Source organism: Glycine max, chromosome 2, assembly GCF_000004515.6.
Source record: "Glycine max cultivar Williams 82 chromosome 2, Glycine_max_v4.0, whole genome shotgun sequence".
NCBI classification, from domain to species: domain Eukaryota; kingdom Viridiplantae; phylum Streptophyta; class Magnoliopsida; order Fabales; family Fabaceae; genus Glycine; species Glycine max.
The window spans coordinates 88,487-105,387 of NC_016089.4; the positions used below are offsets into that span (position 1 = coordinate 88,487).

The 16,901-nt window shown below is 30.5% G+C and overlaps 2 protein-coding genes across 6 annotated transcripts; one reads left to right on the plus strand and one right to left on the minus strand.

Annotated features, from left to right (window-relative positions):
* The first annotated feature begins 822 nt into the window (after window positions 1–822).
* Window positions 823–2,135, plus strand: LOC100815874 (transcription factor bHLH92). The gene is made up of 3 exons (XM_006574427.3): window positions 823–1,244; window positions 1,326–1,622; window positions 1,827–2,135. The coding sequence occupies exons 1-3, from the start codon at window positions 861–863 to the stop codon at window positions 1,938–1,940; spliced, it is 795 nt and encodes a 264-aa protein (XP_006574490.1). The 5' UTR covers window positions 823–860; the 3' UTR covers window positions 1,941–2,135.
* Window positions 2,136–8,473: 6,338 nt separating this feature from the next.
* LOC100805365 (PKS-NRPS hybrid synthetase CHGG_01239) lies at window positions 8,474–15,436 on the minus strand. 5 transcript variants are annotated; one of them, XM_041009980.1, is made up of 7 exons: window positions 15,241–15,436; window positions 13,050–13,111; window positions 11,947–12,050; window positions 10,662–11,866; window positions 9,379–10,540; window positions 9,098–9,297; window positions 8,474–8,923 (listed from the first exon to the last, which is right to left on the minus strand). In XM_041009980.1, the coding sequence occupies exons 3-6, from the start codon at window positions 12,046–12,048 to the stop codon at window positions 9,130–9,132; spliced, it is 2,637 nt and encodes an 878-aa protein (XP_040865914.1). In that variant the 5' UTR covers window positions 12,049–12,050; window positions 13,050–13,111; window positions 15,241–15,436; the 3' UTR covers window positions 8,474–8,923; window positions 9,098–9,129. The 5 variants fall into 5 exon arrangements, with proteins under 5 accessions (XP_040865914.1, XP_014619440.1, XP_003518690.1 ...); XM_014763954.3 differs by lacking the exon at window positions 8,474–8,923 and adding an exon at window positions 12,881–12,955 and having other exon boundaries at window positions 8,990–9,297; XM_003518642.5 differs by lacking the exon at window positions 8,474–8,923 and having other exon boundaries at window positions 8,990–9,297.
* Between the last annotated feature and the right edge of the window lie 1,465 nt (window positions 15,437–16,901).

Consider the following 16,901-nt stretch of genomic DNA (forward strand, 5'->3'; position numbering starts at 1 on the left):
CGTACTTAATAAATTATTAGCCTTAAGAATATTTTTTTTTAAGAATGAACCTCGATCGTCCTTTTAATGTAGTTTTGGCCCACCTTATTTTGACTTTGTCTCCTACTTAAAAGGATACGTTGGGTCAAATATTTTAGAAACTTTCCATCTTCTTCTTCTATTATAGATTGCAAAATAAATAATAAATAAATTACCTAATAATTTTTAACTTAAAAGTAATATTTAAGTTTAAAATATATAAAGCCAGTAAATAACTTTAAATTGAAAAGTTGAAAATAAATATTTTTTTACCTTTAAGTTGAAAATAATATTTTAGGATTTAAAATATCTCTTTAAGTTGAAAATAAAATGACTTGAAAATAAATTTTAAGATTCAAAATGTTTCTTTCATAAATTTTGCATCTTAAAAATCACAAGAAAAAATTTCCAAATAAATTTATGATATTTTTAATATTGTTTTATTAACTTAAAAAGACTGGTAAGTTCTCCTTATATTTCCTTGATAGTAAAAAACTCAATGCTGTGTCAACATTCTTTATTTGGGTTATTGACTTATTGCCAAGTAGTGATTATTTTATTTTATTATTGCTTTTACCATTCGCAATGGTAACAAAGTTGACTAGTTTCACGAAAGGTGGGTGATCTATCGGTCCACCATTTGGTGAATTCTTGATCGGGGGCTACCACCAAAATAAATCAGCTGAAGCTTAATTAAGTGTATAAACTTTGAACCACGAGTGGTCAAAACAACTTAATTGACCATGTTTTCAATGTGCCGCACCCCATATATCCACTGCATATAAATACACCTTTTGTCTCTTATACTCTTGACTAAATTAATCACAATAATACTACAGGTCATGGATCGCTTTTTTCCTGAGAAAATTCTCGGTGAGATTTTCTGGGATGAACCTTTTTTGGCCACTGATCAAAGTGATTTAGTTCAATATTCCCAGATTAACAAGGCTGAAGCTTCCCCTCCTGCAGCAACTCCAAGCGCTTTTGTTCAATATAGAGACCTACCCAGAAGAATTAATTCTCTAAACGGGTCAAATTCCCAGATCATGAGTAAGAAAATGCTTGCGTTCTTGAGAAAAAGTTGGCCTTGGCCTGTGGAGAGAAATAACGTACAAGAGAATGAGAGAAACCGTAGTTTCAGGCACATGATCAACGAAAGAATGAGAAGACAGAGGCAGAGGCAGTGTTGTTTGGCGCTGCATTCAATATTACCACAAGGAACAAAAGTATGTATAGAATGATATGGGTTTTAATTAGTTAACCTTTTCCAATCTCTAATTTTATTTTTTTTTTATCTTTCTTGGCAGACGGATAATAATTCTGTAATTCAAATGGCGGCAAAGGAGATTGTACGGCTACAAGGATGCAGAGAAGAGTTGCAAAGGAAAAATGTTGAGCTTGAAGCAAATCTTGAAGGTGTTGAGAGCAGCAAAGGTAGCGGAAGTAAAGTTCAATATTTGAGAGTTCCACATCCTAAGTCTGGAATTGATTCTATGGTTGAGATCCTCAAATGCTTGAAAGACAAAGGAGTCGATACCAGAAGCATCAAATCAACTTTCTCCCCACAGGAGTTGTTTGCAGTGTTAGAGACAGAAACTGATGAGGTAGCACCTTCTGAATAGATGTAAAAGGACAGAAGCGATAACAAGACATTTTTTAATATATATTTTTTATTTGTTAAAATTGCAAGCAGAGTTTATTAGATAAGGGATGAAATCCACAGGATTTTAAGATTTTTGTAGTAGTAAAAAATGTGTTTCATAACATTTCTTAAGAAGGTGATAATAAAGTCTTGGTATGGTTGAAAGGTTGCAGATGCTGATGTTGAAAGCGCTACTTGGGGAACACATGATGAACTTGATTGGAAGCTTCATTCCGATGCCCGGGAAGGTTCAAATAAAAAGCAAAAGACTATACATTAAGAGTTAGACCAAATTTAGAAATGTCTACCTTGTATTTGTAAATATATACACACCAGATCAATTGACTTTTTTTTATAGTCGTCAAGCTTGTACACGTGTAAAAGTCTTCGGATTTTACCTTATTTGAGATTCACTTAATTCCCTCTCTAATTTCTCACCTGTTAAGTAAATGCATAGATATTAGTTAGTTGACAAGATCAAGTGTATATTCACTTGCTATAATTTTAGTTCCCAACACACACTAAATTTTTAAGGAATGTTTAAATTCAATTTTCACAAAATACATTTTTAGATAAGGATGAGAAACTTGTGACAAAATTTGAAATTGATTTTAAAAATATCAATCATTCATTTTTCTACATTGATTTTTTAAAAAACTGACTTAGATTTAATATTGTGAAAACATGATTTTTTTTAATAATGAATTCATAATCAACCTGAAGAATCCAAAATTGTAGAAATACTTTGATCTCCCACTAGATAATCAAAAAAACTAAGTATGGTAGTTAAAAAAATGTATTATTTTATAAAATGAAGACACAAATAACAGAACTGTCCACTCAAGCTCACCTAGTGGGATTACAATTTATTTTTTTACACAGTTGGGTCGGGGTAATTTGAGTGCATGCTAATGACTTTCAAGTTGAATTTATTTATTTAAAATAAATTTGATTTTGTTATTTAATAAATAAATATAAATTGAAAATTGAAACTGAAAATTATATTTTTTTAAAAAAATTAAATTATTATGTAATTATTTTTTATCTCTTAACATTAATTTTTTAAAAATTATAAAATCAATAGTAATCTTTTTTTAAGAAATCTTATCTCAATAAAATTTTTTTATCAAATTTAGTTATTATATAATATTTTTTATCTCCTAACTTTTTATTAAATTAATAGTAATTTTATCCTTTTTAAGAAACATGATCTAAATATTATATTTCATTAAAATTTAGTTATTATATAATTAATATCTAATTATTAAACTTTTTTTTTCTTCCAATTAAATGAGTTCTTATTTTTAAATCTCATATAAACAAGTGTCATTAGATTGATTGAAGATTATAATTCTCAAATTATGAAATATACAATAACTATTGTTTTAATCCCTAGATTTAATGATGACGAGATTGATAAAGCGATGAAAGACACCATGTCACACAAAAATAAGATATTTTTAACTTTTTTCATATTTTATATTTAATAATTCAATAACAAGTCTACCTTTCATAATAAGTTTAAATATGAATTTTTTATTAAATATTTGTTAGTACACATTGAAAAAAATTGTTAAAAAAATTAGTAATTATTGATTATTTTCATGACATGTAGGAAAGATGTCATGTGTTTTTTTTTTTTTTTGTAATAATACGTGTTTTGAAATAGTATTAACGTAATTTAGCTTTAGGGTACTGTTGGATGAATTTTGTATTATAAATATTTTGTATAAAAATTAATGGTATATAATTGTTAGTTAAAAGAAGTAATTAGGTTCTTATTTTTTAAACATAGATTTAAACATATTACCATACAATGGAGTAATTAGGTTCTTACATATTAGAGATCAAACATATTACCATACAATGGAGTAATTAGGTTCTTAGTTTTTAAACATAGATTTAAGTTGTTTAAAGAATTTCTTCATCACTGCTTGATTTTTGTTTACTAATTTCAGTTGCTATCTTAAATATTCTCAAGGAGATTGACGGTATTTTGGCAGTGACTGTGAGCCAAATGACCAAATATTAAGTGGTGGAAAGTTGAAATCATAATATATAAAATCAAGCTTTGAAGATTGTAGAGGAACTTGGAACAAAAAAACAAACAAGTAGGTATGTGATCTTCTTTGAACATTAAGATCCATGCATGATTGTCAATGTCCAAGATCCATGTATGGTTCTTGAAAACAATTACAATGCTTCTGATTCATATGCACGTATTTTAATAAAAATGCTTTTGCACTTTTTGGTTTTCAAACCGGTTAAAGTAATCCATGTTATTATGAAAATAGTATTTTGAAATTTACAACGAGAATCCACGTATTATGATTTAACGATAATATTTTCCTATCTTTATTCATGTTATTTAGGATAATTATATATTTTCTTACTTCTTAATATATAGATATTTAGTTTTATCTAATAAGGTATCTAATCTAATTTAAAAAAAATAAGCCATTTTAAAACTGAAAAGAAAATTAAGTTTTATATAGCTTTAGTTAGTTTATTAGGATTTCTATCACCTTTAAGTTATTATAATATATTTTTCTTTTATTAAGAATTAATTAATGTTTATGTGAATTAAAGAAATATCTAGTTTCTTACGTTTATGAATTTATATTTAATTTTATTTAATAAGGTGACAATTTTTTTAAAATAATAATAATAATAATAATATCCAAGTAAAAATTGTCATGCCCTTTCAATCGCTTATGTCTATTTTTACACTTAAACAAATCATATTGGATAAACAGTCTGAATTAAATATCACACTTCAATCTTATTATGTATGTCATGTGCATTCACAGGACATATACTATGTTTGATGTATTAATTTCGTTATAATTTTACATATTTTAATATTATTAGTAAAATTTATTCAATTGTTGATTTTTATTAAATATAAAGACAAAAACATTTTGGATAAAATTGTGGTGTTAGGATAAAAAGTAAAATTCATCACAATATTTAACAAGTATTAATGCCTAATTTTACACTTTGACAAATCACATTATCAATCATGCGTATTGTTAGCAAACATTGCATCTTTTTCATTCAATGGAACAACAAAACTCAACCTAGGATATCCCTAAGAAGGAAGGATTCTAGGTGAGGGATCCCAAACTAACAAAGATTGAGATTAGTTCACCCCAGCTTTAGCTAAAAAATGAGCACAAACTTTAGCTTCCCGAAAGACTAACACAAAGGACAACTCTCAATGGCCTATCAACAAACATTACCAAAACTTCGATTCCAAATAAGATTTCGACCATGAAAGATTGCCAAAAGTTCTGCCTTCTCTACATCCTCGATACCATAAAAATGGAGAACCCCAAGATCCATGTCGCATTGTGATCCCTTAAGAAAGCTCCAGAACCAAATTGATTATATGTTAGAGGAGACCATCTAGGAATAATTAAGAAATAGTGAATAAAATATCCATCATCCTTGAGTGAACTAATAATATCATCATGAAAAATGAAAATATTATGCAACATTCCAATGGTGGATCTTCATAGGAACTAAAGGGGCCATGTGCCCCCCAAAGAGATTTGGCTTCCTCATGAATTTATCTTGAATCAGAATCTTTTGGCTCAACTTTATTTGAGTTTTGCTGAGAGAGCAACCCCGTTTTTCACCTTGAATTGGTTAAAATATGTAAAAAAAAATTTACTTTTCATGGAGGATTAGATTCAGTAATCGAAGGTCTATAGCTAATGGATATTATACACCATCATTTAGCTATTATAATTCTATGGCTAATCGATATTATACACCATCATTTAGCTATTATAATTCTTTTCTTGATAGCAAATCACGTGTGTGTATAGGACTAACTAGGATAATGATCACAATATAAAAGACATTTAAAGGCACATAAAGGTCCATTTACAAGCGAGGGTCATAAAGGTCTAGTCAAGTCTAAACCATTTGGATCCCTTAGGGTATGTTTAGTTTGCATTTTCATTTTCTGTTTTTATTTTCTGAAAATTGTTTTCATTTTCAAAAGATTAGAATTCTGAAAATATGTTTGGTTTGACTTCTTGTTTTCTGCTCTCAAGAAATAAAAACACTGAAAATATATTTTCAAAAGGAAATGTATTTTTAGATTTTCTTAAAATTATATTTCTTGTCAACACGTTTTCATTTTATCCAAAATGAGGTTCCTGGTTTAAACTGAAAACGAGATTTTATTGTTTCCAGTTTTTTGTTCGTTTTGGAAAATATTTTCAGTGAAAATGAAAACATAAATCTAACCAAACACATTTTCATCGTCATTTTTCATTTCTAGTGAAAATGAAAACAGAAAACAACCAAACCAAACACCCCCTTAAAGGTTCTCACCAAAGAGCACACAAATCCCAAAAACTTTATAACGTTGTAATTTTGATAACTATTATATCACTCTATTACTTTCAACTAGATAATATTTTCTTAAAACTTATCATTAGACTGAAAGTTACCTTCACATAGATCACATATGTAAAATTTTATATTAATCCAAAATCATTTGTTATCTCGTTCATATAGATTAAAATTGACACAATATAAATATTTTTAAAATATAGTAAAATATAGATCATTTGATTAACTTCTTCTTGTTTTCAATTTTGATAAAATTTGACACAAACTTGATAATATGTATATATAATTTAATGATTTGATCAATAAAAATCACATTATATATCAAATTATAAAAATAATATAATAGTTCTCAAAGTTACACTAGTGTAATTTAATCATATATATATATATATATATATATATATATATATATATATATATATATATATATATATATATTATTTACAGTTTAACTATTTTTAATTTTTTATCAATTATTAGTGATTTTAAATCGTTGATGAATAAACATAAAATATCTTTGTTTTATTATTATTATTGATAATTTTATGCTAATATTATACTTTAAGATTTTTTTATAACATCAATTATTATGGATAATTTTAAATATTAATATTACTTGTTATACATGAGCTATTTCATTAATCAATCATTTTTATAATACATTTTTCATGACATTTATATTCTTATTCTATATAGAAAAGTTTATACAATATAACTTTTAAAAAAAATTGCTTGTGGATTTTCTAGTCGATTTTTTATGCAAATTCTTTTATGAAATTGGTGATTTTCTTGCAAAATTTTCTTCAAATTTGGCAAAATTATTATTATTTCCTTAATTTTTTTCAAAATTTCATTGAATTGTTGTTATGTTTTCTACGTGTTCTCGTATAAATTTTGTTTTACATAAAATAACTTAATATGTTTTGTAGACTTTTCACACAAATTTTACAAAAGAAAATCCAAAATTTTTTATTTATTAGTAGATAAAGTTATAAAAGTCATAAAAAAAATTAAAGAGTGATAAAGTAGAAAACAATATTTTAATATCGTAAAAAAAACACTTCGTTGATGAAATAGTTAATATTTGAATATCATTAAATGTTGAAAATCACCCATAAAAAATGATATCATCAAAGTCATTATATTTAAGTCATATATTATAGTCTTAATTATTTTTGCCCCTCCAAAAAGTTTATGTTTTCTTATTACGCAACGCAAAATAATTATACTAACGCTAGTACTTGAATGAATTTGTATTATAAAATAAAGTATTTATTGGACCAGTTTGTTTAAATTAATTTATTAAAAAATATTTATTTTTATAAAATAATTAACTTTTTTTTAGTATGTTTATCTAAAACTTTCTACTTAATTTTTTTTATTTTGATAAATAAATCATATTTATTTATTAAAAATCATTTTTTTAAAAAAAAATATTTTAAAATTACTTTTTAAAAGTTTAAACAAACTATTTCATTATCAATTATCATTGATGAAACACCTTTTTTCATCATTATCTAATAACCATGTAAAAGGATTTGTATCATAGTGGATCACTCACGCCACCTAGACATCTGTTTTGGATGGTCCACTCTTTCCCTCCCCTTTGTTTCTCTCTCTAGTTGTATACAATTAAACATACTACTCCCACCTTCAATATTTTTTTATGTTTTAGGTGTTTAATTTTTTTTCTCTAAATAATTGATATTTTAGAGTTTCAAAGTATAATTAATATTTTTTTCTCAAATATATTCTGGTTTAATACTCACTATCAGTGGTACAGTTATTAAAAAATAAGATATTAAATGAAGACATTTTAGTCTAAATATAATAATTTTCAGTTCTATTAAATATTTCTTACTCTGTGTAAAATAATCTGAAGATCAAAATATACGAAATCGAGATAGCCATATACTACCGACACACCACTTAAAAGCTCGCGTCAAAAAATCATACACAATGTGACTCCCGACACCAAATTCTGTTATTGACATGCCTAAGTATAAACATTATATTTTTCCACGATTTTACAATCCCTTTTGACATCGCATTTTTTTTTCCTTTTCCATTTATCTCCTTTTCATTTTCTTTAATATCATACGAAACAATTGACAGTGCTTTACAGCACCAAAACCCAAAGTCTAAATTTTATTAATTTGTAGCACATAGAAAAGACTTTGCATCAATGCATTTTATACTTAATGCCAACAACTCAATAAACTAACGGTGTCTAGTTTATAGAACCTCCAAAACCTCGCAAATTAAAATTGATCCAACCAATGTTAAGTTTATAAAACTAGTAAGTCATCTCATCAAGAGTACTCTGGAAATCCTCTCTCGCTCAAAGGGCAGTAAGGCAGGTAATGTTTTGTGCAAGTGTGCTGCTAGGTGAAGTATGGTGCATTTGGTTAAAATACAGAGCTAAATACAATCTCAAGCACAATATCGATTTTAAGGTGTTCACTGTAGACATGCAATAGAAAAAATAGAAGTGATAGTGTAATCCATCACCAGAGTACAAACAAATTAAAAGACTTTAAAAGTTGTCCCCGAGTTATATCAATTGACCTGCTTCATCTATATCTTACTTCTGCAGGAGTTTTTGCTTGTGCCTAATAGTCAGCACTTAATGCTTTAACATTCAATACATGTATAGTATTATGCGAAATTCTATGATATCCTCGGAAATTAAAGGGTTTTTTTCTACATTGAGAAACTCTTCCTTGGTGTGCTCAAACTCATTTAACCATTGGTTCAAAAACAATTGTACCAAAACCCTTGGATTTCTAAAGATACCCTAGCAACCCTCCTTGTAATATTAAGAAGTCTGTGATCCTCGCATCAGGTTCAAAAAGGTTTCCATGGGTTGTTAGTCTTGGTCATTAAACAAATAATCTGTATCAAACATCGGGTACAGATAATAAATCAATCAACAAGTTTTAATAGGTGGAAAATAAAATATAGACAAAATTCTTGTTGCAGGGATTGCATTAAGTAAATGAAAAAAGTTACACAGGCTTGACATGAACCAGCTTTCAGAACACGTGAGAGGAAGACAGGAAACCTAACCTGGAGGGTACAAGTGGCGAATTTGGCACTAACTAATCCTCAATAATGTCTACATAACCTATTTCTTTTTGTGGAAACAACGACCTAAATTGTTGCATGCGACTAACATATGAAGTTTCCCAAGAGCGAGATTCAGCATTACAGTATCTTGACCACTGCAAAGCGGTGGGAGGTATTGCTGAGTCAGCCTTCAAAACAACCTGTATATTAGTCAAAATTAAACAGTCAGTAACTTAAATAAATTAAAGATTTAATTTAAAATAAAATGCATCATATCATACCTGTACAAAGTGACATTTATGCACAAACCCAATGGAAATAAGACGGTGACTTGACTGAGATAGTGGTGGTCGTCCTCTAAGAGGGAAAAAGGTCATGCACTCCTGCAAGGATAAAGTGACTAGGACCACGTTATATCTTGAGGCAATTACATAGCCCATATCTGGTATGGTCATCCAACTAGCGACAGATGCCTGCTTGCCAACATACAAAGATTTCCTCAGTTCAGCCACTCGGTCATTGCTACCAAAGAGTTTCGCATAATTATCTTGCCACTGTTGAAGCTCTCTAATTAAATCCTGACGGACTAGAGCCCATGACTCCTCACCCATACCAAGTTGAGCTGCAACAGCACGATAACCACAATTTGAATCTCCTTTCACATCAATAATGTCTTCAATAAATGGATGGATCTCAACCGGAAATTGGTCCATCATTGGCAGAACTCTCCTGCGTTTAGACTCATGGACTGTTTTCTGAGATGAAGAGAGAGATGATGTGCTATCACGGGCAGGACGCAATGCAAGCTCCAAATATGAAGGGTCAAATTTAGTTGATCCATCACTTTTCCACCGTAGACCCTCTGGAGCACCCTTTGTTCCTACCTCTTCAGGAGGTAGACACTTCAAAGCTGTATCAGGAAATGCCATTTCATGCAATTTAGCCATTAGAATAATTTTCCCAGCATAATCAAGTTCCTGAAATCGCTTGTACAAAGCATCAACTTCAGGTTGCAATGATAACTCAGACCCATTGTCATTTGTTCCGTGGTCACTAAACTTTAACTTCCTCCAATGAGCATGAATTGCCTCCAAGGGAATTGGGTGACACATCGTGCTGTACCTAGCAAGTTCACATGCACAAGGTAGACCATGTGTAGTTCTAACTATGCACCCACAGATAGAACTATCAATACCAGCAGTCTTAACTCGATCATACTCCTCAGTTATATGACTCAATGCACTCCTTGATACAAATCCCACCAATTTGACGTAGAATGGAGTATTATGCCGGTGTTCCACTACGTTTTTGCTTTTCTCGAATGATGCCTCAATCTCTGTGTGTTGCAATGTAATCATGTTCTTCATAGCATCCCAATAACTACACATATCCTCCTTGCTATCTTGAAGCAAAGTCTTCAACCTCCAATGTGTCGCCTCAACCCTGTCAAGTAACACATAATAATAATAATAATAATAATAATAATAATAAATAAACAATAATAATTAGCATAATAATAATATATTTTTTCTGATAAATTATTAAAATATAAGTTTGGGCATACCTATTGGTTGCTGTGTTACCCAAATGCATCACCCGATTTGTCCATGCAGTGACAAATTTTTCCTTGTGTGGAATCAGCCATGTATTTTTCACATAATCACCAAAAATAGGAAAGTCTAAGCAAACATTTTCAAAAAATGCCAGACGCTGCATATATTCACCTTCATTAGGAGAATTCACAATAACATCCCATGCATCCATCACCATGTCTTGTTTCTCCTTTGAATGAACTATTGACTTGCATTTAGCCTTCACATTTTGGTTGATATGAAAACGACATAACAAATTAGAAGAGCTCGGAAAGACCACCTGCACTGCACTCATCAAAGCAATGTCTCCGACAGTCACAATCACTTGGGGCATGTCATCCTCTTTGACAATCAATCCTCTTAGCTTTTGTAGTGCCCAAGTGAAGTTATCAGCTCGCTCAGACTCCACAAAAGCAAATGCAACAGAGAATGTTAACTCTGTTGAAGTAACACCAACAATCTCAAGCAGTGGTAACTGATACCTAGTGGTTTTATAAGTACTATCAATGATCAATACAGTGTTGAAAGCACCCAGAAGTTTAATGGCATCTGGATGTGTCCAGAATATATCTCTAATAGCATCGGAATCGTCCACTTTTCTGTGCCAATACACATATCGATCATGTTCCAATAATTTCAACAGGTGCTGCATTTCTGAACCTTTTTTAGAGGATCGATAAGCCTGTCGGGCATTGTAAATCTGCTTGATAGTAGTGACATTACCCATGTTATGATCTTTCAATGTTAATAAAATGTCTTTAGGCTTCATCATGCTCTTTGTCAAAGCATCAACCAAAGACTTCTCTTCAGCACTCAACCGACCAGCATATGGATGACCCACTAATGTTTCCTCTAAGTCATGGTTGTGACAACCACACATTACCTTAACAATCCATCCTTCAGCCTTTTTCAATGCTTTTCCCTTTAGCTTGAAGGGACACTCACATTTTCTAGTACCACTCACCTTCCGGGATAATGCATTCTTGTATGGTCCTCTATATTTTCCACTTCTATCACAACCCATAATTACAAATGTCTTCCTTTGATTACATCTTGTAGATCTAGTATATTTTGTGGATCTTGTAGATGTCTCTGATCTCAAAATAATAAGGACAAATCCATTCTCTTTTGCAACATCTCGAGCCCAATTCAACATAGCTTCTCGGGAAGGAAAAACCTGAAAATATGAATAAAAAATGAGATTTTCATGGTCACATGATGATAACTTGAAAAAAATAATTTACAGTTAACAATTACCTCTGTAGTGTTGAATGCATCACTACAATCAACAGACTTATCTATTGCCCCATCAATTGGAATAGTCACCTCCTTAGACATCTCACTAACATGGTCTTCCATGCCTAGCCACAAATAAATAAATAAATTCATAACATCTTGAAAAAAATTATAGAGAATGTTCTAGAAATTTAACTCCAAAACTATTAACCAAAAAAAAATGTTAAGAAAATTACGTTCTCAAATAGTTATGTTTACATTCCAAAAATTAATTTCCAAAAGGATAACAATTACAAAAAAAACATGTTATAGCTCAGCACAGAAAATCGAATATTTGATTGAACAAATTTAGGTAAACAATACGATTGGAAGCAGGATTGCAATGGAATAAGATTAACATAGAACTCCAATACCTTTGATAGAAGAGAGAAGAGGGGGAGGGGAGAAAAAAAGGTGAGAAGGGTTTAAAGAACTATGAGAATTGGCTGCAAAGAATAGGATTTAACGATTTATAGATTAAAAAAAAGCATTTTGGGTAACTAAAAAAAAGGGATGAAGTATGTTTACCAATTAAAGGGTGAACTTAGCAATTGCCAAATAATCATTTGACTCAATTCTCAAATAGGTTGGCCCTAGCCCAACCCATGCAGCCCATTATAAAAAAAATGCAAATTTTAGCATGTATACAAAACAACAAAAAGTGGAAGAGAGATAATTTGATTCCTACGAACATTAAAAAGAATGAGCAGACGACAATTAATCAAACAAATAAATTTCCTATCCTAAACTAGAACATGAGATAAAAATTGTGTCTTAAGAAAGCAATGTCTGCTATGTAAAACTAGTAAATTGGTGTCTAAAGAAATGCTTAAAAATGTGGAATTGAACCGACATTCACAAAAGTGGTAACAAGCTGCCTATGCTTAATGATGCAATTATAAAATATTGGCTTTACCTGCATGCCAAATTTAACAAGAGATTGGAAATATTGATTAAGAAATGCACCAACCAACACAGGAAGAAACACAACCTGGTGAGGGAGAATGAAGAGACAATTGAAAGGAGATGACAAAGGAACATCACAACAAATCAGAGACAGACAGCATTTAAAAAGGAAGGCTTACTTTCAATGTTGATATCAGTAAGTCAATTACATCCACAGCTTCATATTTTCCAACAAATTGAGCTGTTAAAAAGGGAGTCATTTTTTTTATCAGCAAAAATGAATAGAATATATTAATATGATAAAGCAGTACAAGGGGTACTGTTACATATATAACTCATTACTCTCCCATGCAGAGGTATGGTTCCCTAATACAAACTAATTAGCATGAATTAAGGAACCAAAAATTTGACTGTGGAGATTTTGTAAATCCTCCCAGCTAGTCAAAGGGAGTCATGATCCACAATGTTAATTTTTCAGCTTGTCAAAGTAGGAAAAAGTTTACAGTTTACGAAAAGTAGTATTAAATGATAAATATAATAACTCAATTACTATTCAACAATAAAATATAAAAACGCAGGTTCCCCCTCCCCCATCTTCCTCTTTGAAAACCTAAATAACTGCACAACATGGTTGAATTTAATAAAGGCCGTACTTCAGTACACATCTGGTGGAGAAACCTTTAAACTGAGGCAAGCCATAGTCTGTGGGAGCCCACATTCAGTACAGAAACTATGTTAGGCTTCCTATTTTAGAAACAAATTTGATGAGCTTCAATGAGGTTTCAACAATCATAAGTATAGAATCTATAGATATGAGACCTTGGATTTGGCACCTGATCCCTACTAAAATAATCACATTTCTCAGCATTTTAAATATATTCAAGCCAGAACCATGCATTCACATTCCTAAGCCATGATCAAATTAAGGTGTGTTTAGAAGAGCTTATTTAAAGTTTATTTGGGCTTATCTGCACTTCTGTGCAAAAACTTATTAAAATAGCTTATGATATGTCCATAAGTTGTTTTCAACTTATTTCAATAAGCATTCTAGGATAAATAAAAACAACTTATATCTTATGTGAAAATAGTTTAAACTGATTTCTTCAATTATAAAAATAACTTATATGATATCTAAGTGCTTATACAATAATAGACAGACTCAAGTTTAAAAAAAGAGAAAGAAAAGACCAGCATGTATGAGGAAGAAGTTTGCTAAACATGTCCCAGCTGAGAAAGGAAAGTTATGTTTTTTTATTATGCAACACAAAATGATTATACTAGCGCTAGTATTTGAAGATGAATTTGTAGTACATGATGAAATGTGATTATCAATTGTCATTGATGAAACTCCACACATGTTTTACACCATTAACTAATAACCATATTAAAGGACTAGTTCTATATCTAATAGTTTTGTCAAAGTACTGGATCACACACGGACACAACTGTTTTGGATAATTCACTCTCTCCCTTCTCGTTGTTTCTCTCTCTAGTACAGTAGTACTTACTACCAGCACACCACCTCAAAGCTCGCAACAAAAGTTCATACATCAAGCCCCAAAAACAAGGCCTGAAGTGTCCCTGATATGACTCCCCCAACACCAAATTCTGTTATTGACATGCATAAGTATAATCATATTATATTTTTCCACAATTTTACCATCCCATTTTACTTCACGCATTTTTTTCTGGGCCTTTTCCTTTTTTCCTTTTCAACTTTGTTTAACATCATACAGAACAATTAACAGTGCTTTAGAACACCGAAAACCAAAGTCTAAATTTATTAATTTCAGTTTTATAGCACATAAAAAAGACTTTACATAAATGTGTTTTATACTTAATGCTGACAATCCAATCAACTAATTGGTTAGTGTCTAGCTTATAGAAAACCAATACTTTCAGACATGTTAAAATTAAAATTGATCCAATCAATGTCTAGTTTACAAAACTAGTTAGTCATCTCAGCAAGTGTATTTCTCGGCAAATACTTTCTATGGCTCTAAGGGAAGTAAGATATGTAATGTTCAGTGCAAGTGTGTCGCTAGCCGAGGTGCATTTGGCTAAAATGGAGTGCTAAGTACAATCTCAAACACATGGTCAATTTTTAAGGTGTTCACAGTAGATGCACCAGAGAAAAATTAATAATAGAAGTGATAATGTAAACAAAAGTTATTCCCAAGATATATCAATTGACCCGCTTTAATTAGTTGTAACAATTGTCAGTATAGATGACTTGTAAGTTTTAATTGGTAGAAAATAAAGTACAGAAACAAAATTCTTGCTGCAGGGATTACATGAAGAAAGAAAGTTACAGAGGCATGGCATGAACCAAAATCGATAAGATAACAAGAGAGAGGGAGAAAGGCAAACCTGGTCTGAATTTGACACCAAAGAAAGACTTCAACGGGCAAAAGTCAATGCGAGTGAATGGGGAGAGAAGAGTGTACTTATCGCTTGAAGATTGAAGTGCGAACAAACGATCTGAATCCACGTTAGGGTTTGTGAAGGCATAGGGTTCTTGGGACTGTTTGTTTGATTCTAAAATTTGGGGATGCTAGCACTCGGGGGTGGTAATTGGTAAAGCGGGTTAGGTTGTTTAATAATTGCGTCGGCTGAGTTGGGCTGCTGTGGGATGTGGGCTGAAAATGTAATCCTTATGGACAGGCCCATTTTATTAACAAACCTTTTCTTCTTCTTCTCACCCATACTTCTTTAGCTTTTTTGTGAAATTAGTTTCCGTAATTTTCGTTGTTTAATTTTATATAATAGTTTCCGTTAAAGATATTTTGTCAACAAAAAAAAGGTGAGGGTGCCAAGATCACACCGAGTATCAATATCATGGGCCTTATGGACATAAGCTAAAGGTGAGGGTACTAAAGTCTTATTTAATATCACAATTTCATGATTTAATTTATTATTTCTTAAAGTTGTACAACATACTATTTATTAAAAAAATTATACTTCTATTCTTTTTACAGGATATTTTTATTTATTAAAAATATTATACTTCTATTTTAAATGTCTCATTTTACAGGATAATTCATTTTAGTTATACTGCCTAAAATTTTTTTGCTTTATTGCCAGAAATATTTTTATGTTTAATTTTAGTATATGTGGGAAGTGATATTGTAGCACTTCATTGGTATGGTATATCATTAGTTAACCAATCATGTAACGTTCTATTAGTTTATCGCGTCAAACTAGTTGACGAAGGATTAAAAATATAATTTTTTTAAATGCGATAATCTTGTTAGACTTTTTGATGACATAAAAAATTATTGAACGCCCAATCTAACAATCATATTATCAGTTAATGTTGTTACTTAATAATAAAGACTAAAATTATATATAAAGAAAAAAATAAAGGACCAAAAACACCAAAAAAAAAATAGTTACTAAAACAAGAGACAAAATAAATAAAAGTAGTTACTAACCAAAACATAAGGGAAATAACAAGCTAGTAAGTATCCATGACATCAAATAGAGGAAAACTAGAGAACTTGTGTAGGAGTGTGAGACTTTATCCGTCCAAGTTTCAGTGCAGAATCCTTTAAAGCAACAAAGGTAATCTTGTTCTCCCTTTTCTTCATAAGTCTAGTGGCCATGAAAAATATCACTCCCAAACACAAGTCACAAATAGCTTGTTTACTGATAAGTTTATTGTCAACTTAGACAAATGCTCATGTTCATGCAATTTTTTGGGATTTAACTGGAATACCATGTAGATATGCATGTTCAGCCATCGGTTTTAAGGAGGGTACAACACAGGATTATGTACACAGATACTACAAGAAGGAGTTGTATAAATGATGTTATGAACAAGTCATTTCTCCTATTCATGGTCAAAAGAGGTGACCAAAAACTAATGAAGAAGAGTTGTTGCCACCCCTTTAAAAAAAAGGGCCTGGTAGGCCAAAAAAAAACTTAGGAGGAGAGAGCCAGAAGAAGGTTCAAATCGAAGAAAATTAAGGAGAATTAACATTGTAAATAGATGTAGCAGATGTCATCAATTAGATCATAATTTGAGAACA